The sequence below is a fragment of the Mytilus trossulus genome, chromosome 10 (genome assembly GCF_036588685.1).
Source record: "Mytilus trossulus isolate FHL-02 chromosome 10, PNRI_Mtr1.1.1.hap1, whole genome shotgun sequence".
Classification (NCBI taxonomy): domain Eukaryota; kingdom Metazoa; phylum Mollusca; class Bivalvia; order Mytilida; family Mytilidae; genus Mytilus; species Mytilus trossulus.
This window is the reverse complement of record NC_086382.1, coordinates 6803881-6826586: the sequence shown is the minus strand read 5'-3', so window position 1 is coordinate 6826586 and position 22706 is coordinate 6803881. Positions and strand designations below refer to the sequence as shown.

The window sequence follows — 22706 nt, the reverse complement described above, 5'->3', positions numbered from 1 at the left end:
AGAAGATAGCAAAATAAACAAACACCCGAGTTTCATTTGATACGGTCCACTCAGTTACACAGTTTAAACCTGTTAAATCACCTATTGTTTACAGGTGTCTATTGTCCATCTATTGTCCATTTAAATCAATACTACTCACAACATTGATTATATTAGGGGAGCTTCTCAATCGTTTTCACTACTTAGTTAATTTTTGCACCTTCTGCAGGAACGAAAAAAAATGGATAGCAAAATCTAGAAAAGTTAATAATTTTCTGAAACATAAAATGCATTTAAAATTTATATATCTAGTTCCTGCCATCCCTTAAAACTGTTGCAGGTGTATAGGTTAGTCTGTACTCAGAGTAAAATTTGGGGTGTAAATACGGCCATTTTAGCCAAAAGGTTATGATGAACCTTAAATTCATGAGATAGTTGCCACTGGGCGTTAATCGTCATGAACATAATTATATTAGTATACCAATACAAATATTTTTATTGGCACAAACTCATTAACAATAGTATTTAAGATAGAGTAATAGCACATTCATTTAAACGTTATAAGTTTAGCAAGTCGTGTTTATTTTCCAAGTTTCGGATTCGATCTGTTTTAGTCTGGATATGTTTCTTGGAAGATTCGAGTACACCGCTGGCAAGCGTGAAGACTGCCATGCCGATGCCCGCGGTAAACTATTCTATATAAGAAGATGTGGTAGCTTTGTTCGTTAAATGAGGTGTGCTCCAGAAACTATTTTAGAGTTAACCTAATAAATCAACGATAAACAAATGTTTATGTGTTAGACCAGTCATGGAAATAATTACTTAATAAAACATCGATGTTTTACGCTTCTATGGTTGTCGTATAAAAATAGAAATCTACACTTTATCTTAAAATAATTTTTACCAATAAAAGAACGAAAAATTTATTTTATCCAAATTTCAAATTTGAACAGTTTTTACCTTTCTCATGTTATTGGTAATATGTTCATGCAACAACGAGCCTTAAAACTACAATAAAAACAACCGCAAAACAATAAACACGGAAGTCAATAAGTTAGGTGCGGATGCGCATGTGCAACATCGGCCATGACAGAAAATATTTCTCAAAAGGGAAGTCCGAAACGTTGCAAAAATTAATTTCAGGTTCAAAATACAGTTATTTTCTTGGTGCATTGGGATAATTCAATGAGATTATGAAGAACGATCCTTCCCTTTATCTTGGTATGTTATGCCATCATTGAATCCGGTTCGTGCAGGTGACAATTCAGGTGATCACTTGACACATCTTCCCAAATATTTCATTGTAATCATTCTCTATATTTCTGTGTCATTATGTAGGTCGAAGTTGACAGTCCCGTTAGCCACCTCTATGCACATCTAGCGGCTACTACATCTCCACCTCACAGAACAAACTCATTTTCTATTTAAAACAAGATTTTCTATTTAGTCTTCAGTTTCTTATTTGTGGGTCAAGGTTACATCCCTAAAATTGACATCTTTATTTTTCATTAAGAGAAGACCTGTACCTGTCTCCAGTTTATCATTATCTCTTTTTGATATTACCGGTAAATCTTGTTGTAAACTCTGCATTCTGTTTGCTACGAATATTATATATTTTAAGTGTAACTGTCAGTTTCTATGTCAGATTAAAACCTATTCAATAATTTACATTTATTACTTTATGTATTTTACGAACTTGATTGTTTGTAAATATTATTATCAGTGACCCTATATTGATAGGGTTTCTTGGTGACTTTACACTGAGCCACATGGAAGTGAATCCAGGTGTGATGTCATAAATGTTGTTAAACATGGATATGAGTCATAAATATCAATCAGTAGTACCTGTATTCATAATGGGAAATCCCAGTTGAGAGTTTACAAAATAGGTCAATAATGATTATGATCTACCATCGTACTGTCATATATAACATTAGTCATTGATCTTTTCCATGCTAAATTCTATGGACAGAACAAATAAATGCTTTACAGGTAAATAGAAACATTTCCACCTTTACCATGTTTAAATAATACCATACATGCCATGTTGACACAAATTTGACCACTTACACAGTTTCTGGCTACTGAACATGTAATTCATAGAGGGAATAACCAAGCTTTCATGTTTACCTTCTTTATTCATAACTTAATTTTCCAATTCCTTATATAAAAAACATATTTCAGATTGAAACTGACATTTTTAAAAGATCATTGATATTTTTCATGTGTATGTCTTTTGTAATTGAATTTATTTTCTTGATGTTTAATCACCTTTTAACAGGTAGGGGATGATCCTCATAAATGAATATACTATCCTCAACTACGGGTATTATACCCCTAAATAAGTATCAATTTTCATTGATGTTGTAGTTGTTTAGTTTCTTGTATGTTAAATAAACGCCACCACAATTACAATATAATAAAACACGGGGGTGGATCCAGCCATTTAAAAAAGGGGGGAGGGGGGTCCCAAACTAGGATAAAAAGGGGGGGGGGTGTTCCAACCACAGGTCCCCATTCTAATGCATTGATTGTCCATAAAACAGGGATCCGCCACTGATCAAACAACAGTTTACTGTTAGGCATCTTGTAACTACAACCCTTTCTAGACAACTTATCCTATTTTCAGGATACTCATGACAAATGCATGACTGTCAACATGGTCATATCATGCACATGGTCAAAGAGAAATATAATCACCCTGGCAATGCCTAATGTTTACAACAGTTGCATTTTTCATCTGCAATTTTCCAATTGATGAAACAGCAATTTTCAGATATTAGATCAGGAGTCGCCATACTTAAAAATTAAAAGGAAACATCACTTCTTTTTGTCAGCAAAATAAGGAGAAGTCAAGGTCCAACAGGGGACTTGACATGCTTGATAGAATTAAAGGATATGGCAGTAATACTTTTAAAAATCTGAGCAGTTACATTTTTTTCAAAGCCTTTTGCACAACAACTGTTCAACTGGTATTTCCTTGCCTTGTCATGCTTTGATATACATGTAGTCTAAATTAATAGCTGCATAAACTAATAGTAAAAAAAAATTCAAGCATCGTAAAATCAATTTTATTCTATTGATTCTTGCTTATATACATGTAGTTCTCTTTAAATTTCATTGCATGATGCAGCATCAGATGTGCATTTTGACTGTTTCTGATAAACCTGGTCTAAATTGAGTAAGCAGGAATTGTTTTGAATTTTATTTTCCTGTACAAACATTTATGTAACAATAATATTATTTTTTTCAGATATATTGTAATTATGGTAGAAGGATGACCGCACCAGATATTGGATTAAATGTTCAACTGCTTCAAGACTTAAAACAGAAATACCCAGAAGTTGCTGAGCATGTGATAACCTTGTGTGTTAGACAGGTACATGTATATGTATTTTATCATACCTGTCAACTGACCCGTATTCTTCCGGTGTGACCCAAGATTTTCACAATTCTGAGGGATCACCCAGGACACCCGCCGGGTCATTGAAATCACCCGGGAATTCCGAAAATGACCCGATTTCACCAGTATTTCTCAGCAAATTCGTAATTATTCAATGAACAGGAAGTTCATCTAGCTATGTAAACTGTCAAATTAAGTGACCCATTAAGTGCAGGGCTTCACTTGACAGCTTTGGTGTCAAACACAGTTAATTAACACCAATTACCTTAGCTTTAGGTCGTAAATAAATTGCACTTGGTTTACAAACATATTTCAAATAGAGTTAGAGTTACTTCCCCTTATTTGTCACCATTCAAAATTATTCCTTATATTTATGTTTTATGGGTGAAAAAGGTTAAATCATAATAAATATAAAATTCAAATACATATTGAAAAATAACTTTCCATTATTTTAATACCTTAGTACAATTTTGAAAAAAAAGTTGAAAATTATTTTTTACATTTACACTGCTTTTAACTATATTACTATATTTTATCATACTCTAATTTCCTACTCAATTCAAGAAAGGTGTGTTTAATAAGGAGGCTACACAGCCAGTAGTCTCAATCAAATTTGAAATTACATTTGAAAAATTATTTGAAGAATTTGATGATTACAAAAAGTAAGGAACATAAGACTGTGGTACACAAAATTATAAAAATCATTAAAAGCTAGCTGCAATGAAAAATAATTAATAAGATTTAAAATGACTTAACAAAGTGAACATGCATTGATGTTCTGGTATCTTCCATATACATTATAAGAAAATGTACAATAAATACTGAAATTCAGCTCGAAAAAGTTCGTACGCCTTATGACCTGAGATTTGAGTCTTCAATGCAGGTCATGACCTGCATTTTCATCGTCACAGGTTGACAGGTATGTTTTATAGACAACTTGCTCTTTCCTGTACCATCTCATGTTAGGGCCAAAAATGAGATAAATTTTTTTGATGTTACATTCACCATTGTTCACCTAAAAAGCACTCTAACTAAAAGAAAATTATGACACTTATCTTTTGAAAAAAAATCAAAGTTTTCTATCATGCTGTCGCTTCGTTTTCTTGTCCAAAACTTTTCAATGTTTGTCAAAAAAATACTCCATCGGAATTCAAATGTGGCTAAAAAAAATTGTACTTTTTGTAAGTTGCTGTATATGTACATGTACCTTCAATATTTAGCAAATTCTGAAGACATATTAAATATACATTGATAAGATATTTAAGTTTAAATTAATTATTGATTGCAAAGCTATTTCAATATATATTTGAAACTAAATTGTCGAGAGCTGAGGAATCATCTACCAAACAAGATTTTATTGTTGAACTTGATGATTGTAAGACAAAAATTACATGTAATCATATAAATCATGCTTGAAGATATTGATATGATGATTGGTATGTAGTTTTATCATGTCTATGCATATATATATATGCATGTAGTCTGATGATTTTGTGCAGAGTTAACTTATGACACATGTATGATCCTATGTCTTGGAAAATTCACTCAAATATTAAGTTCCCACCCTTTTTTTCATCATTGATCATTCTTCAGGAAAACTTGGAATTGGTAGTAAACAACAAATACACTTTATTTTAGTATACATGTATGTATGTTCATAGTATACAGAAAAAAAGAAAAAAAAACGGACTTTGGAAAAAAGGGGTAGGATAAAAAAAAACTGTCCTCACTTGTCTTCATGGTACCCACAGGCTAAGATACCTTACCTTAATTTCATCAATTCATAAAATTCTTTTTGAAAAATTCATTCTACAACAACTTAAACAATTCATCACACACTACAAAAAGTAAGCAGTTGTAAGGACATTATTGTCTCACATTTGTATTAAATGTATGTAAGACTAAAAAATCTCAGTGGAGATTTCTACATGTTACTGATTTTCATGCTGACTTTTTCTTATTACAGAATAAAAACGACAGAAAGAAATGTATAGAAGCTCTTGATAGAGAAACCCCCAATGCTTTATTTGGAAACGATCAATATTTACCTAATAGATTACAGGACATGCACATTACTGACCAACGTACAAGGAGTGATTCTGCATCAAGTGGAATAAGTAGTGCAAGCACATCTAGTTCTTCCTCACATAAAATTCCGAGTGACTATAGACCTCCACCAATGGAGCCAAGTTTTACATCTGATTTTAATCAGTATGTGAAAAATCCTGGAAATTGTATACAGAACATTGAATGTCGTGTTGCATCTCCGAGTCCCCAGACAAAGACTAATAATGTTCCCCAAGGGATTCGGCAAATTCCAGTTCAACATTTTCAAACTATACGCAGTCCCCAAGAAAAACCTTCAGGAAGCTCACAAAATCCTTTAGTTTATAATATTTTATATCAACAAGGTGACAATAGACTACCACCAAGCAGTCATCCTGCTGTTGGGCATCCTAATTATATAAACCAGCATGGAAATATAAACTATAGTTTGCAACGTTCACCCATCACTAGCCAAGCTACAATGAATCAGGGTCCTCCGGTGGCCCAGCGGTCTTTCTCTGTGCAGCCTTTAGTAGAACATGGGCAATTGAACATTATAAGATTACAACCAGGTGATAGAACTCCAGTGTATCAACCAGGGAACTATAATCCCTCTGGTTTACATGGGTCACATAGTGAACCTTATTTAACTGGAATGGACAATGGTACAACACCTTGTAATAATTATTACACCCCTTTGGTTGTAAATGTTGGTACGCCACCTGCGTATCATCCTGAACACGGAATTTCTCAAAGTGCTAGTGACATCAACATAAGTGGGGCAGTTAATCCGCCCTCATTTAAATACTTGCCAGATCCTGTAGGAGGTACTAGTCACGGTGATAATGGACATTTTTATCCTTATTATCCAAACGACTCTCATATTTCGGGACACCCTCCTATAGCGTCTCGGAGCAGTAGTTCTGAAAGTGATCACAGTGTGATAGGAAATCCAGACGGTGAAAGACGTCATGTGTCCACGTTGACTTTTCAACCGAAAGTGGTGCCGTCACCAAGTTCTAGTCATAGTAGTCTTAGTTCCGATTCATCTCATAATCATCCGCCTCCTCCTGACATTCCGAGGAGACAGTCTGGTAATATACAGGAGGAAGCAGCATATACTCAAGGTAAAACGTCATATAAAATGTAAATGTGATTTTTATCATGATTATCAAGGGGTTGTTACTTTCATATCCCTAATGCATAAAATTCATGATCTTGTCATACAACAGTAAAATTCACACACACAGTAACATCAATATATATATGAATACATTTACAAACTATTGGCTTGTTCATGTCAGAGATAATTTTTATTCATTTTACGTAAAGGTGACCATGAAATTGTGTCATTAATCATGATGACAATTATACTTGATGAACAAGAAAAAAAAGGATGATGGACATGTGAGATATATAAAAAAGAAGAGTGGTATTATTGCCAATCAATGATATATAAAAAAGATGTGATATTATTGCCAATGATATATAAAAAAGAAGATGTGGTATTATTGCCAATGAGACAACTATCCACAAAAGACCAAAATGACACAAACATTAACAATTACCCACTAAAATTCAAATTTGATAGATGTAACAATGAAAGTAAAAATTCTGACATTCTCTTGTGTCAGTCATGTGATGTAATAACTGAAACAACTAGCAACCAGGAAGTAAATCAAATGTCATTTGTTTTTTATTGTATACAGTGTGTATATCATTTATTTAGGTTACAGCACGTACAGTTAGTATTGAAATTATGGTAAATGAAATGTTTCATGATTTTATTATTGTAAAGAATGACTCTCGAAATTTTCTCATAAAATCCCAAAATTTAAGGCAGTTAGGTGGCTGCTGAGAAAAATTCAAGAGTGGTGCTGGCAATTCCAGGGTGGAGAATTTTCGAAGCAATTACCTTAAACATGTGAGAAGTTTTTGGTGATCCATAACTCCTATCTGAATAACATGAATAAAGAAGATGTGGGTGAAGTGTGTATATCAGCATGATCAATGGGGTAGCAATCGAATGTTAAAAACAATTAAAACTAACCAAATGACACTTAATTAGAGGGCTTCAGGTTGCAGTCTTGTAATTGATTGCTCCATAGGCTTACATGCAAAACAGCTGATCTTCAAAAAATAACCAAAAAGACACTTTAGTTAGAGGGCTACATACAGTGTTCGACAGTAGAAAAGTGTCCATAGATTACATTACATGTCAAGTTCTAAATCCTCATATAGAGTTATACCCCTGACTGATTAAACACAAACTTAAGAAAAAAGTAAAAACACAAAAATACTGAACCCCGAGGAAACTTCAAAAAGGAAAATCCAAAATCAAAAGGCAAAATCAAAAGTCCAAACACATCAAACGAATGGATAACAACTGTCATATTCCTGACTTTACTATCAATACATAACATGCCTAACTCTCAAAATAACAAAACAAAAGATGACATTTTATATCTGATTCATAAACTAACTGATCTGCCACCTACATGATAACAAAAAAGAAAACAGCAAAATAAAAGATAAAGATATATACATGTAAGATGTAAAACTTTTGGCTTGTCAAAATGTTTGTACCTCCAGCTATATCATGTTGGACATGTTGTAGATATAAGTTGAAATATTTTTTTTCAGGAATGTTAAGGCTAACCATGCATGAATATGTTAACTTCGACAAAATAGTAGAAGTTTTTAATATTGATTTATTTGTTTTTGTTTTTCAGCACTTATTAGTTTTCAGGATGATAGAATGTTAAAATTAAAACTTGATTTAGAATCAGAACTGAGAAAATTAGCCAAGCTAAGAAGTCAGGTGAATCAAATGGAGAAAAATATGTTAGAAAACAGACGCACCACGAGAAGTGTTAACTGTTCCCCTTCAGTAAGTTTATACATGTAGTGTAGTAGACATAGACTAACCTTAACATGCTTAATAAAGCAATAGCATGTTTCCCAGTCCTTGACATTAAAGATTGCCCAAGAGCTTTAGTGCAAGTTTATTGATTGAACAAGAATCACAATTAAGATCTCCATAATTTTGTTTTTGGGTTTCTTTTTTTTTGGGGGGGGGGGGGGGGGGGGCTTTTTTCCCTTGCATAGGGATGCTAATTCAGTGACCACAGTGATAATTTTATCTTTATCCTGTACACATCAAAGAAAGATTGCATACCAATTGAAGTTTTATTCCTCCTAAGTTGTTATGGATAAAAAAAATCAGTGTTTTACATTCAAATTACAATATATTAAAATGTTCATTTTCCATTGGTTGATAGATAGTTTCATGTAATAATTAATGCATCTTCTTTACTCTCATGCAAATGTTCTAATTTATTATTTTTAGATTGAAGATGTTGCCAAGTTACGGGAGGTGAATCGAAGGTTACAGACAGACATCCAGGTCATGACAAGGGAGATTGATAATTATAATAATGGTCTATGTAAGTCTCTTATAGCTGACTATGCAGTATGGGTTTAGCTCATTGTTGAAGGCCCTACAGGGACCAATAGTTATTAACTTCTATGTCATTTAGTATCTGCTGGATGGATGTCTCATTGTCAACCATACCCCATTGTCTTATTGTTATATTATATGCAGAAAGACCAAGTCCGAGCTGCTTAGGGACGACATCAAAAGTTCAATGAAGGATAAAAAACTTAATTCACATAGTTTTTTCACTGACTCCCACACCCCCCCTCTTAACTTAATTTGGGAAAAATTTATTGACCAATAGAGATATATGTAAAATCGATTTTAGATTAACAAAACTTGCAGCAATGTTGACCCCCCCCCCCCCCCACCCCACCCCCAAACTATTTGAATGAAGTTTTTTATCCTACATCGATCTTTTGATGTCGTCCCTTATAGCTATGGAATAAAGATGAAAAATTTACCTATTTAAAACAACTTTTAACACTGCACAAAATATCAAAACCAAACCTTACTGAATTATAACGTGATTAATATATGTGCTTATTTTGTGAATATATGAATTTCCAGTAAATAGCTGTACTTCTTGTGATGGTAGCATGCATCAATTGCATGAAGCCTTAATGAGAGTGGTAAAGGGGGGTACTTGCACACAAAAAACGTGAAATAAGACATCATTTCACGTTGAACGTGAAATAATTTCTGTCATGAACGTTCCACTAAAAATAGAGACTTTGATGTGAACCTTTTGTCGGACGTAGTCCCTCATCTTGTATATATTAACTCTCTGATTTACTTAATATTCCCCATTTAATAGACACATTCATGATATAAATTATTTACGGCTTTTAAAAAAGTATATAACGATCTTCTGAACTTTTGGAATGCAAATAAAGGAACAAAATCCTAGGCCTTTCTGCCTTATCAAAAAAAAAATCAATCATTTTGTTTCTTGAAGTTTGAAATTTATTTAAAAGATACTGAGCACGCAAAATAAGCATTTAAAAATCATGATGCACGTAAAAATAAATAATCAACACGTTGAACGAGGCACCTGTCTTGCACGAACTAACGTCAAATAAAAAAGTAAAAACATGTTGATCATGAAATAAAAAACACCGATCACGATGCACAAAATAATCATTTACCACCCTCCGTAATCATTTTGTTGTACATACTGCGACAAATCATCATGGTGATTTATCTAAATTAAGAAACAGCCAGTTAGAATTACCTACAGGATTTTCAAGCTCACGAGAGGAAAACAGCACAGCCTTGCTTTATACCTGTTTCAAAGCCTTGTACAAATAACATTGATATTTCGAGACAATGTATGGTTATTCTATATATGTACAATGCCATGGCAAAAAAAGGAAGGCAAACAGCAGCCTACAAAATACAACATAAAAAAACTAAAAAACTAAGCGACACCAACACCTGGGGTGATCATGAGTAACTGTTATGTCTACAATATTTGCATGATTTGTAAGAGTAATTTTCTAATAATTGTTTTTGTAGTACCATTAGGAGTGTGTGACCCTAATGCACTAGAGCAACAGAACTTTTTCCAGAACATGAATCCAGGACAAAGGGGGAGTATTTTTGCTCCCCCTCCTCCAGATCCACCTACCAGTGATTGTAAGTATGCAGTATTGAACAAATATATTTATTTCTCTGATGTGATCCTAGCAACACAAAAAATCATATAAAATTTGTAAAAAATGGAAATATTGAGGCCACATAAAACTTCCATAATAATTAAGAAAAAAAAAGTTTTATGTTTCAAAACAAAATATAAAACTACTATAAACATGATAAACATGATAAACATGATAAAAGAGAGGTCAAGATACCAGAGGGACATTCAATCTGATAACATAAGTTGAAAACAAACTGACTACTCCATGGCATACAAACAGACAATAGTACACAAAACACAACATTGAAAACTAAAAACAGATAAAGATAGCCTGTATTTACATTATCTATGTTATTGTTGTAATTCATAGTTGTTTGTTTCTGACATGATTTAACAGATTTGTTTTTCTATTTCTGTTTCAGCACCACCACCACCTTTACCCCCACGGATCCATGCCATTCCTCCTGCCCCACCCCAACAACCTCCAACAGGGTCAGGGGATTCAGATGGGGATGGAGAGCAGTGGAGTTGTTCAGCCTGTACCCTTCTAAATCATCCTGCCTTAAACAAGTGTGAATGCTGTGAAATGCCAAGAATCAACTCTTCACCCCCATCAACAGGTAGAGTGAGCCACACCCACCCAGGCAATCAACAGTTGTGTTTCTGTCATGATAAATGATTCTTGTTAGAAGTTGAAAGTAGAAAGTGAAAGTAGACTGTGATAATCATGTTTTGTTCTATTTTTAGCCAGTAATCATTTAATTCTCATTTCACATTATATATAAAAAAAATTAGAAAGAGTGAAATTGGTTTATCAGAAATCATAATGCAATAGTATTATATGTGTGAATATAAGCATACAGGGCAGTTTTTGTTGGAATTGTTTAATATTCAAATATTTTGTATTCTTTTTAAATGACAAAAAGTGCAGAAATATAACAAATATCTAAAGAGGTATAACGCCTGATGTGCATGACATATTCTTTGTTGCTATATGTTGTTAAATACATGTCAAGTTATTTTCACTCATTTTAAAAATTTGCTCTTTTTAATGCCTTATAATTTCAAAAAACAAAATGGTAATTTCCCCCCTTTATATTGAAATGAAAATATATGATAAGAAAAGTGACTTCATGGGTATAATTTACAATTTATACAATGGGAAAAGAAAAAGGAAAAAAAATCTGTTTCATACTATTGCCATTCATTTTGTACAGGTTAGACATGTTATATTAAAACAAATTTTCCTAGTCAACTACAAATTCAAAGAGTTCTGCCAAAGACAAGTTTAAACAATTTTGATTGAACATTCAATATCCCTTTCTCCATCCTTGGTAATAGCATGAAATAGTTAGAAAGTTCTGACACTTGCATTTATAGTTGTGAACAGACCTAGACCAAATTTTGAATTCTGTGTGTATACCATATTCTGAATTAATTTTATTTTCCTTATTCTACATACTTTCGTAAGTTGTTGTGCTTTTTTTATTTTTTCATGTCTTAGTTTCTTTGGTCAGTTGGGCTATGGTACACATAAATATATTTAGGTCTTTCTCAGTTATAGTTTTAAGATGAAAGTTAGTGTGGGTGGCTGGCTAGGTTTGAAATTTTCTTTTGGATTTGCTATTACTAAAGGACTTTGTCCTCAAAAATTACAAAGGAATGCTTTATGCTGAGTATTTGATGCAATGAAAAAATCAGAACATAGGGTTAATATTTAGTGATCTGAATTAATTTCTTGTCACAAAAACTGATCTGACAATTAAAATATCCATTTCCTTCTTTATTTAACCAACAAATACCAAAATAATTGGGAAAAAAATAATTTCACAACTTCAGTCATAAAAAATTTGAATAAAAAAAAGACAGTCTAATTGAATTACAACTCTTTGTCCAAAGTTTGCTTATAAGGATCAGAGACAATGCTTCTGTTCTGAAATTCATTATGTCAACAAATGAAATTTAAACTTCCAAATAACTTGAAGTATGTTTTATTAAGATAACTGCAATAAAACCCCCAAAAGGTTTTCAAACAGAATGCAAAAAAAGAACATCAGCTTCTTAGTGAATTTGGACATGAAGGGCTGTATTTTAATCAGTTTACTCTGCTAAAAATTATAGTTAGATAGATATGACAATGAAATTGCATGAGGGTCACGAGCATTAAGACTTTTTTGCATGCTATGCACAACCGTACACCTGTTTTTGTTTTCATTTGTGTAAAATGTGTTTATTTCGTTGCAGGTGTATCTTCACATGGGACTTAACACCAGCATGCTAGTTTTGGACCTGGTTTTATTTTGATCATTTGAATGTCTCAGATGTTGTTATGTAGATTCAGATATAACCAATCCGACTACCTGACCAATGTTCATTCTCTGTGAAAACCTTTCTTCTGTCTTTCATTGAAGCTCTTACTTTTTTCAAAGCTTACAGTTACCGTGGATTTATATTTTTTTTTCATCTTCACAATTTTTTTTATGGATTTAAAGAATTCTTGGGGGATGTTTTATTTTTGGGTTTTAATAAACCCTGCAAACAAACATATAGGCTAATACATGTATTCAAGCTAATACAGAGTTTTTGATTGGTTAAACTTTAAAATTCAGTGTTAGACCCTACCTGGGAATTAAAAATAGTACCAGACAAAGAAATCTGAATCCACAGTACACACATACATGTATTTATATTATCAGTTTTAAATGTTTCTGTTTAGTTAAACATTGATTTTTTCAATTTAAACCTAATGTTACCACAATTATGATACCAGAAAGTATCTTTTTTATTTGAAACAATTTTGTCTGTATAATTATGAGTTTCTTCTTATAACTTGGGAGTTATAAATAGATTTATATATTTGCTTCACTATATATTTTCAGTGTCACTAGATTTGTAATTGAACAATTTTTATAGACAATTTCCAACCCCTGTGATAGATTTATATACTCATTATTTTGTTTTTGCACCTTAGGCCAATTAAAGAAATGTCTGTGTTTCAGGTTCCCTTTTCTTATTGTTATGGAGATGGCTAATCATGTTAGGCCAATTTATAAAATGTAAGGGTTTTAGAGTTTAAGGTTCCCCTATCTTATCATTATGGAGAGTGGTTATTAATATTATTGATATAAAATAAGGAAATGTGTGGTTCGAATAAAATTATTGAGATTGGTGATATTTATATCTTGTAAAAGAAAATTGTTTAATTTTCCACCATTGTGAGAACCAAGGGAGATAATACAGATGTAAAGAGTTTTAATAGAAACAATACTATGGTTAAAACCTTCATGAAATTAAATTGACAATTTACCCTACTTTTTTACTCTGAAACCTGAAACTCATTCCATTTTTGGTTGGCCTTATTTCTATGTTTCAGTTTGTTTTAAGAAAGAAAATAATAACTAAATCAGTCTATGAACAATTTCTTTTAAACAGAGAGTTGACCTAAAGCCAGTATTTTCTATTGTTTTCGTTCATGAATAGTTTCAAGATTTTATATTACTTTTGGAAAAGTATGTTGCATACTTTAAATATTTTTTTTTCTTCTTCTATTTTGTCATTTGGAAACAGATTTATCAACTGTACATATGGTACACATTTAAAAATTTATAGAAAAAAATGGCAATACTGTGGATTGATTGTTCATTAAATATGTGGGTATTCTGTAAAACATATTTTCAAGTTTTGCATAGGTTAATTTAAATGCTGAAATTCCATAAAAAAAACATTTTTTCCACAATCCAATTGGTATGCAGAAAAAAATCAAAGAACTCCTTGTATCGTAGATTTACTTAAATTTAAAGAACTTTGAAAAAAGTATTTGACTTCACCAATTATACTATGCATGCAGTTATCTATGCACAACCTTTGTTACCATAAAAAAAAAATCCAGGTGTTTTTCAGGTGTCTGAATTGAAAAAGTATTTTACTTTTGATAAATTTTTTCTCATTTTATCCATTGAAGATTGTATCAGGTATTTCAAAAATTGCACAAGATTGTGAACTATCATAATTATGATAATTTTCAATTAATAAGGTGTTGTTTTTTTTTAGAAATAATGGCAATTTAGAATTGTATTTTTGGAAAGACGCAGCATAAAGTAAAACCTATTTGTTACTACTCCTTTTTAGAAAAATCCTTTACAACATTACGTTATAGCTTGCATATAATCTGGCCCTATGCTACCAAAATTCATTTATGGAAGTTTCTTCTTTTAAAGTGTGCCATTCTTCAGTGAATTTAGTTCAAGGCAGAGATAATTACAAGAGGTTTTACTCCAAATTTTGGACTGTGATTTCATTTTATATTTTACAAATGGCAAAAGTTTGTAACCTTTTAATATATTATCAACCACTCTTTATAAAGTAAAAACAATCATGCTCCCACACCTACCCTGAATTCAAATTCTAATGAGCTGCATTTGATAGAGATCAACCATATCCAAAAAAGCTAAATAACTAAAATCCCAAACTCAACAGGCAAATGGCAAAAGAATATCAATACATCTGTAAAAACTATAAAAATCAGTAATCAATATTTAAATGTTTGAAAACCCCTACTCTTTTTATGACAGTAGGCAGCAAACAATGGTATATTTTATTTGGCCTTGTATGGATTTCACTTTACTTTCATATGTAGTTACACCATGCAATTTTTCATTTCAGAATCTAATGCATTCTGGGTAATATTTTCAAAAGTGACACCAAAACTTCGATTTGTTTTTAAACATATAACAATGGAAATTCAAATAATAAAGTAACATCATTTTCATTTCGGTGTAGGAACAATGAGTTACCCATAATCCTTTGGATTCTGAAATGTAGCTACACCATGCAATTTAAAACACATTGTAAGAAACAACCTGAAATAAGACATTTGCTCATGGATGTATTTATTTATCCCGCCATATTTTCTAGACAATCATTTTGTCTGCAACTGTAAAATAACTTGTGCCTCAATGATTTTTACTAGAATAGATTAAATTGTATACATATAAAACAAAACGCCATTCTTAAGCTTTAATTGAAGAATATTTAGAGATAATGTGCCATGAAAATTATCCATAAGAATTTTCATTTACAGCTCTTCTAAAAAAGCATGCAAAGCAAATCTTTGATCAACTTGCTTTATATCTTTGGTTGGATGTTTGCAAACAATAGGTAGGCAGAGTTTCAGTCTGTTGGACAACAAAATTGACATGAAATAAAGGTACTGGTAATGTTAATTATCCAATCAAATTCCAGTATATAGTAAAAATACTGAACCATACATATACCTGTTGTTTGCAAACATCCAAACAAACATAGCAAGCAAGTTGATCAATTGCTTGCTTTGCATGCTTTTATAAAAGAGCTGTAAGCATTGTAAAATTTTGAAAGTTCATAAGAACTCTAATGAATTTTAAAGGATTTTTAAGAATCTTTGTTAGCAACTTCAGGAATTCCAATGAATTATTGTTTGTAGTTTTTAGAACATCAGATTTTTCAATAGTTTGACAATATAGAAATCTTCAAAATGAATTATTAGTATTTCATAAGATAAGTAAGATTTCACCAAAAATCTATAAATAAAGTCACTTGTAAGTAATACATTTCAAGTTAACTTATGATCAATTTTTGTGGACAGATTTGTTGTGACAAAGACCCTTATTTTTTTTCAATTTACAGTTATGGAATAAACAGCTATTTCTATTCATTTAAACCATATATGTTTTTGAGGCGCCATGTTAAAGAATAAGCTTTCTGCTTTAGTTAAGGGGAGATAATACAAAATTATTTCTCGTAATTAATGCATCAAATGTGTTCAAACAAGCAATGTTATGTACATGTTCTATGCCCATATTGATAAAGGGAGGATTTATACTTTTTATTTTAAGAAAATAATTGTATTTAAAGACTTATCCTATATGAAAAATGTTTATGCATTGGAATAAAAAATCTATTTTAAGTGGACAAGAAATAATTTTAACAATTGGTACAGATGCTTGTACCATGCTCACTGTATTGACTGTTACAAAACATTGAAACAAGGGTACTGAATGTGTTTACTAAACGGAAGTGAAAATACCTCATTTTCAAGGCATTAGTCATCAGTTTAAAATTCTATTATCTCTTCATAGCATTTAGTAAAAATAGAAGTCTGTTTAAAACTAGTAGTGTATTTCAAGTTCATTTCTTTCAATTGTGACTAGGATTTCAAGGTCTTTCATTTTAATGTGGAGTTTACAAAAATGTATGAGGCCAAAATGAATAATAGTAATTGTGTTCAGTGTAACCTTTCCTATCCCATCATATTTATAAACCTCAAAATGCCAGACCTAAAAAAATGATTGGCCATTTTAGTTGTAAATCCTAACAGTTAACAAACTGATCAAAATATTTTTTGAAAATAAAATTGAAAAAATGAATGGTAAACATTGCACTTTCTAGTTTGTCCTTACTATGTGTGTAGATGTACTGCTATAAAACATTTAACAATGAATTTCCAAATACTTATAAAATTATCTTTACATTCTTTTGTCGCTAGATTTATTATGATATTATAATTCATTTGTCATTGATAGCATGAGAATTATGTGTTAAAAAATAGATTTTTGAACAGACATCTGTCTGGTTTATGCTGTGGAACCATAGCTCTTAGGTCCTTATGTTATTTTTTGACTCCGCAAATAGTAAAAAAATAACATAAGGACCTAACTGCTACGGTTCCGCAGCTAGTCTGGGTTATGCAATGTTAAGCTTCACAATTTGCATTTCATTTGTTTAAAAAAACAAAAGTATGTTAAAATTATGTTTGCTTTGTCTACAGACCATTGTTTACAAGTGTATAACAGTAAAAGGGCATTTTTTGTTATAAAAAAATACGGTATTCTGAATAAATCATTGTCATAGGCTTCAATTTTTGTAAAAAAAAATGGTAAAATTTATGCTATTTTCTAGAAAATCTTATATTCATACAAAACCAATTTTACTTGAAAATCATATAGATTTTGTGGATTCATTTATTTTCATGGGTACCATTTTTAATGGATTGAGAGAAAAGATACTTATGTGGATATCTAATAAAATTGAGAAAGGAAATGGTGAATATGTCAAAGCGACAACCATCCGACAATAGAGCAAACAATCTAATGTCTTGGTTTGGCCAAAGTCTACATACAAGCCAATGGAAAGTTAGCATTTTGTTGAACATTTAAATTCATGGTTAACCTATACCTAAGAAATTTACAAAAATTGGTATCCAACTAAAAAATAATGAATCCACATTACATTATTATTGGAGAGCTTATTAATACAAAAGAATAAATGAATCTGTTGCTATTTTTTCACAAGATCTCTCATCATATCTTAACTCGCCATTTCAGAATCTAATGACCTCTGGGTAATATTTTCAAAAACGTACACCATGAGCGTGATTGGTTTAAAAAGTTGTAAACAATGGAAATTCAACCAATGATGTAATGTTATTTTCATTTTGGTGTACGAACAATGAGATTACAGATAGTCATTTAGATTCTGAAAATGTGAATAATGAAATGTTTTTTCTGTGTAGTCCACTTTGACTGTTACTGAATAGAAGGGTTACTCTCATGTAGATGTTTGTGTGGCTAATGACTTTGTGCAATGACTTTTTTTTTAGAGAAGTACAGTACATTACAAGTTAATGTTTGTCTTTTTGATATTTTTATTATTTCTTAGCTGTTTTTTATGCACAGTTGTTAATTTTGGAAAATAATATATTAAGAAATTACATTTTTTTTTTATGGGAAAAAAAGGGGGGGGGGGGGGGTTAGACAAGAATTGGACCTTAAATGTTGAATTGTAAAAAGATTAGCCATCTAAAGGTTGTGATGAAATTTAGAAAGTTAAAGGGTGTAAGTAAAGTTGGAATTGAGACAAACTTATAACACATATTCCAAATCGTTCAAATGGTTGTTAATTCAAAATTTCAAAACTTTACATTTTTAAGGTTCAATTGAGATTAGGATAGAAATTTTTAATATCTGAAACACATCCATACATAGTTAAAGACATTACCTTTTTTAGTGATTTTTTTTTACAAAAAAAAATAAGCATTGAATTTGGATGTACTGTATCTATATACTGTTAGATGATTTTATATTGTTTATCATGTTAAGAATGATGAATTCCATTTTAATAGTCTATTTATAGCTTACTCAGATGCTTGTCTCACATAATACAATCCCAGGATTTTTACTCTTCAAGTTTTCATCTTGCCAAAAAAGGGGGGTACTATTTAGAATAAGTTGTTCATGTTTGTCTTCTGCTGTTTGCAAATAATTTACATGAACAACACATCTGTGTAGCTTGTTTCATCCATTCCGTTGTTATGAAATTATTTTTAAAATGACATTTTTTTTCAAGAGTAAAAATCCTGGAATTGATAACATTTTTGCGAATTAAATATCCCATATAAATTGTAAACAGAATCTGAATGGTAAGCCAAAAAGGTGGTGACTTTTAGCGAGTTATGCTAAAAGATGATATATATCTTTTTAATATACTTTGTTTTAAATATCTATTTAAAGAATGTTCGGTATTTGTTTTCTATTTCAACAGAATTAATTGTAATTTGAATTAAGAAAAATCTATACAACGTCGTACTTTTGGAACTAACAATGGAGCATACCTTTAAGAAACAGAAAAATTATCTTGAACTATCTTGTTCAACGGAAAAGATATTTACAATTTTCCTGTTTTCAATTTTCGTTCAATTACAATATAAAAGGTATGAATTAAATGAATACTGCAAATAATTCTTGTACTTAAAATAAGACATGAGAAAATATTTCTGTTCAAATAATCATACATGTCAGCGATCTTAAAGTAGATTTAAAACAAAATGAAGTAGAAATTGAGAATATCAAAAGGTATTAGATGTTAAAAATAGATTGGTTACTATTTATAGACATTTTGGTTTGAATGTGATGCTTGTATGAGTAGACTTTATATGGAGTCTTTTGAGTTTGTACTATATTAAAGCTTATAATGATATTTATGCACGATTCTGTGCATATGATTCACTTGTGTATAAAAATAATTATTATTATGAGAAATAAATTGTTGATATTTGATTACCTTTGTGTATTTTATGTCATGATTGACTTCAATTTCATTAAGTCGTGATACTCTTTTGTGTGTTCAAAATTAATCTTTTCGAGGAATGGTATTTTCAATTTTTAAGATGAAATGAAAAAAATCCTATTTTCATTCTATATGATTAACAAGAGAGACGAAAGATACCAAAGGGACATTTCAACTCATAAGTCAAAAATAACCACATGGCAAAATAAGAAAAATCCCAAAAGACAAACTGCATTCACAAAACACAGCATGGAAAAACTGACTGAGCAACATGAAACCTACCAAATGGAAAATTCACAACTAAATTTTGATGCTGACATCATCTCATTCATTGTAAAGTTTTGTTTTTCAACCAACCCTCATTGTCAATTTCTTAATGTATATCTAGATATGAGGCAGATTTACAGCTATTTTTCTAATCCATGAATTTTAAAGGTTTGGTTGTCTTGCTTGCTTTGTTTTTTTGCCCCACCTACGATAGTAGAGGGGCATTATGTTTTCTGGTCTGTGCATCCATTCTTTCACCCATCCGTTCGTCCGTCTGTCCCGCTTCAGGTTAAAGTTTTTGGTCAAGGTAGTTTTTGATAAAGCTGAAGTCCATCAACTTGAAACTTAGTACACATGTTCCTGATGATGTGATCTTTTTAATTTTAAAGCTCAATTAGACTTTTGACCCCAATTTCATGGTCCACTAAACATAGAGAATGATAGTGCGAATGGGGCATCTGTGTATTTTGGACACATTCTTGTTATATAAATGTTTGCTCAAGCATCAAATAGCATTATACAAGCTAAAAACCCACCTATCTATTGAATACAATTGTAAAACTAATTACAATACTTGAGCAATCAGTTATACAAACAAAGCAAGCAAGCCATTCAAACCTTTAAACTGCATACATTAGGGAAATAGCTGTTAAAATATTTTTTGTATCCTGTAGTTTGAATTTGATGGGATGCATGTGGTCAACATAGTCACCAAACTTTTAAATATTAAATGAGAAGACATCATAGTGAGACATGATGTTAAAGGATAAACCTAATATGAATAAAAATACAAGTCAACAAGAACACAATTGGCTCCCATGGGAATGCCTTTATATTGTTGAAAGAGGGGCGAAAGATACAAAAGAGACATTCATACTCACAAGTTAAAAACAAACTGATTTGGTTGAAAAAATGACTTCCAAACAAACAAATATGTTGTCAATTGAGAAATCAAGCAATTTAATAATATTAGTTTCAGAGAATTTTGTTAGAATCCAAGTGATGTTTTACAAAGTTCAATTTATAACAAGATACTTTTAACTGATCTTTGTCTGTTTTTCTTATACTGTATGAATGAATGTTAGGTGTAAATGTCTAGCTGGCAGGTGTCTTTTGACCTTGGCCTCATTTTGAAGGTTCATTTGTCAAAATCAAGTTTTCGAGGTTTTTTTTTTTTTCTGATACTATATGCAAAAGGTTAACTTTATTTGGTGCATGGAAATATTTTATGATGTACATTTCAGTCTCGCAGGAATTATTTGACCTTGACCAGTGTAAAGTTTTTGTGCTTTGAACTGTTTTTCTTTATCTATAAGCAATAGGTCAACTATATTTGTTGTATGGGAGAATTGTAAGCTGTACATGTCTGCCTGGCAGTGTTCATCTGACTTTGTCCTCAATTTCATGGTTCATTGGTCAATGTTTAGTTTTCTTGGTTTAGTCTGTTTCTTAGAAAAAGAGGGACGAAAGATACCAAAGGGACAGTCAAACTCGTAAATCTAAAACAAACTGACAACGCCATGGCTAAAAATGAAAACCAGATGCTCCGCAGGGCGTAGCTTTATACGACCGCAGAGGTTGAACCCAGAACAGTTGGGGCAAGTATGGACACAACATTCAAGCTGGATTCCGCTCTAAATTTGGATTGTGATTAAATAGTTGACACAGCATAGGTTTCTGACACAGAATGAATGTATTAAAATGAACTTAAAATTTTTGTTTTCTCTTAGAGCAATTCACTATGCTGTTGAATATTAATCCTCTCAAAAAAATGTTTGACGAAATTTTCTTTTTATTTATGAAATTTCAAATGAGAAAAATTGAACCCAATTTTTTAATCACATCCCCCTTTCCCTTATTTCAAAACTAATTTCAATTAAAATATTCTAATGGAGTTTGCAACAAATACTACTCATTTAAATACATCATAAAATATTAAGGAGTAAAAAAACTGCTTGTTATCACTGAATGGTAAAGATAATTTAAATTTATCAGTTGGTAGTAAAAAGTGAATATACATTGTATATTGTATATAACAAAGATTTAAGTTGATTCTGGACAAAGAAAGATAACTCCAATTAAAAAAAATTCTTGCTGATATTTCTTGCTTACTTTACTGGACAAAGAAAGATAACTCTTAATTAAAAAAAAATTTGCTATTTCACAATATTGTGAAATTAGATATTTCTTGCCATTGCACAATACTGTGCAATTGAAAAGACTTGCTATTGCACAATACTTAATATAATAATTTTAGATCCTGATTTGGACCAACTTGAAAACTGGGCCCATAATCAAAAATCTAAGTACATGTTTAGATTCAGCATATCAAAGAGGCCCAAGAATTTGATTTTTGTTAAAATCAAACTTAGTTTAATTTTGGACCCTTTGCACTTTAATTTAGACCAATTTTAAAACTGGACCAAAAATTAAGAATCTACATACACAGTTAGATTTCGCATATCAAAGAACCCCAATTATTCAATTTTTGATGAAATCAAACAATGTTTAATTTTGGACCTCGATTTGGGCCAACTTGAAAACTGTGCCAATAATCAAAAATCTAAGTACATTTTTAGATTCAGCATATCAAAGAACCCCAAGGTTTCAATTTTTGTTAAAATCAAACTAAGTTTAATTTTGGACCCTTTGGACCTTAATGTAGACCAATTTGAAAACGGGACCAAAAATTAAGAATCTACATACACAGTTAGATTCGGCATATTAAAGAACCCCAATTATCTAATTTTGATGAAATCAAAACAAAGTTTAATTTTGGACCCTTTGGGCCCCTTTTTCCTTAACTGTTGGGACCAAAACTCCCAAAATCAATA

The 22706-nt window shown here is 31.2% G+C and overlaps 1 protein-coding gene across 4 annotated transcripts; it reads left to right on the top strand.

Annotated features, from left to right (window-relative positions):
* Window positions 1-1035: 1035 nt before the first annotated feature.
* LOC134686787 (TGF-beta-activated kinase 1 and MAP3K7-binding protein 3-like) lies at window positions 1036-19595 on the top strand. Of its 4 annotated transcripts, XM_063546556.1 has the most exons (8): window positions 1038-1200; window positions 3233-3358; window positions 5349-6555; window positions 8161-8318; window positions 8778-8874; window positions 10383-10502; window positions 10926-11123; window positions 12748-19595. In XM_063546556.1, the coding sequence occupies exons 2-8, from the start codon at window positions 3257-3259 to the stop codon at window positions 12768-12770; spliced, it is 1905 nt and encodes a 634-aa protein (XP_063402626.1). In that variant the 5' UTR covers window positions 1038-1200; window positions 3233-3256; the 3' UTR covers window positions 12771-19595. The 4 variants fall into 4 exon arrangements, with proteins under 4 accessions (XP_063402623.1, XP_063402622.1, XP_063402626.1 ...); XM_063546553.1 differs by lacking the exon at window positions 12748-19595 and having other exon boundaries at window positions 1036-1247; window positions 10926-12731; XM_063546552.1 differs by lacking the exon at window positions 12748-19595 and having other exon boundaries at window positions 1037-1200; window positions 10926-12730.
* The last annotated feature ends 3111 nt before the right edge of the window (window positions 19596-22706 follow it).

Excerpts from the sequence above, each read along its gene's own strand:
- LOC134686787 (XM_063546553.1), top strand. The coding sequence starts at position 3,257 with ATGACCGCACCAGATATTGGATTAAATGTTCAACTGCTTCAAGACTTA. Across the intron at positions 3,359-5,348 it reads TAACCTTGTGTGTTAGACAG|AATAAAAACGACAGAAAGAA; the intron begins GTACATGTATAT and ends TTCTTATTACAG. Across the intron at positions 10,503-10,925 it reads AGATCCACCTACCAGTGATT|CACCACCACCACCTTTACCC; the intron begins GTAAGTATGCAG and ends TTTCTGTTTCAG.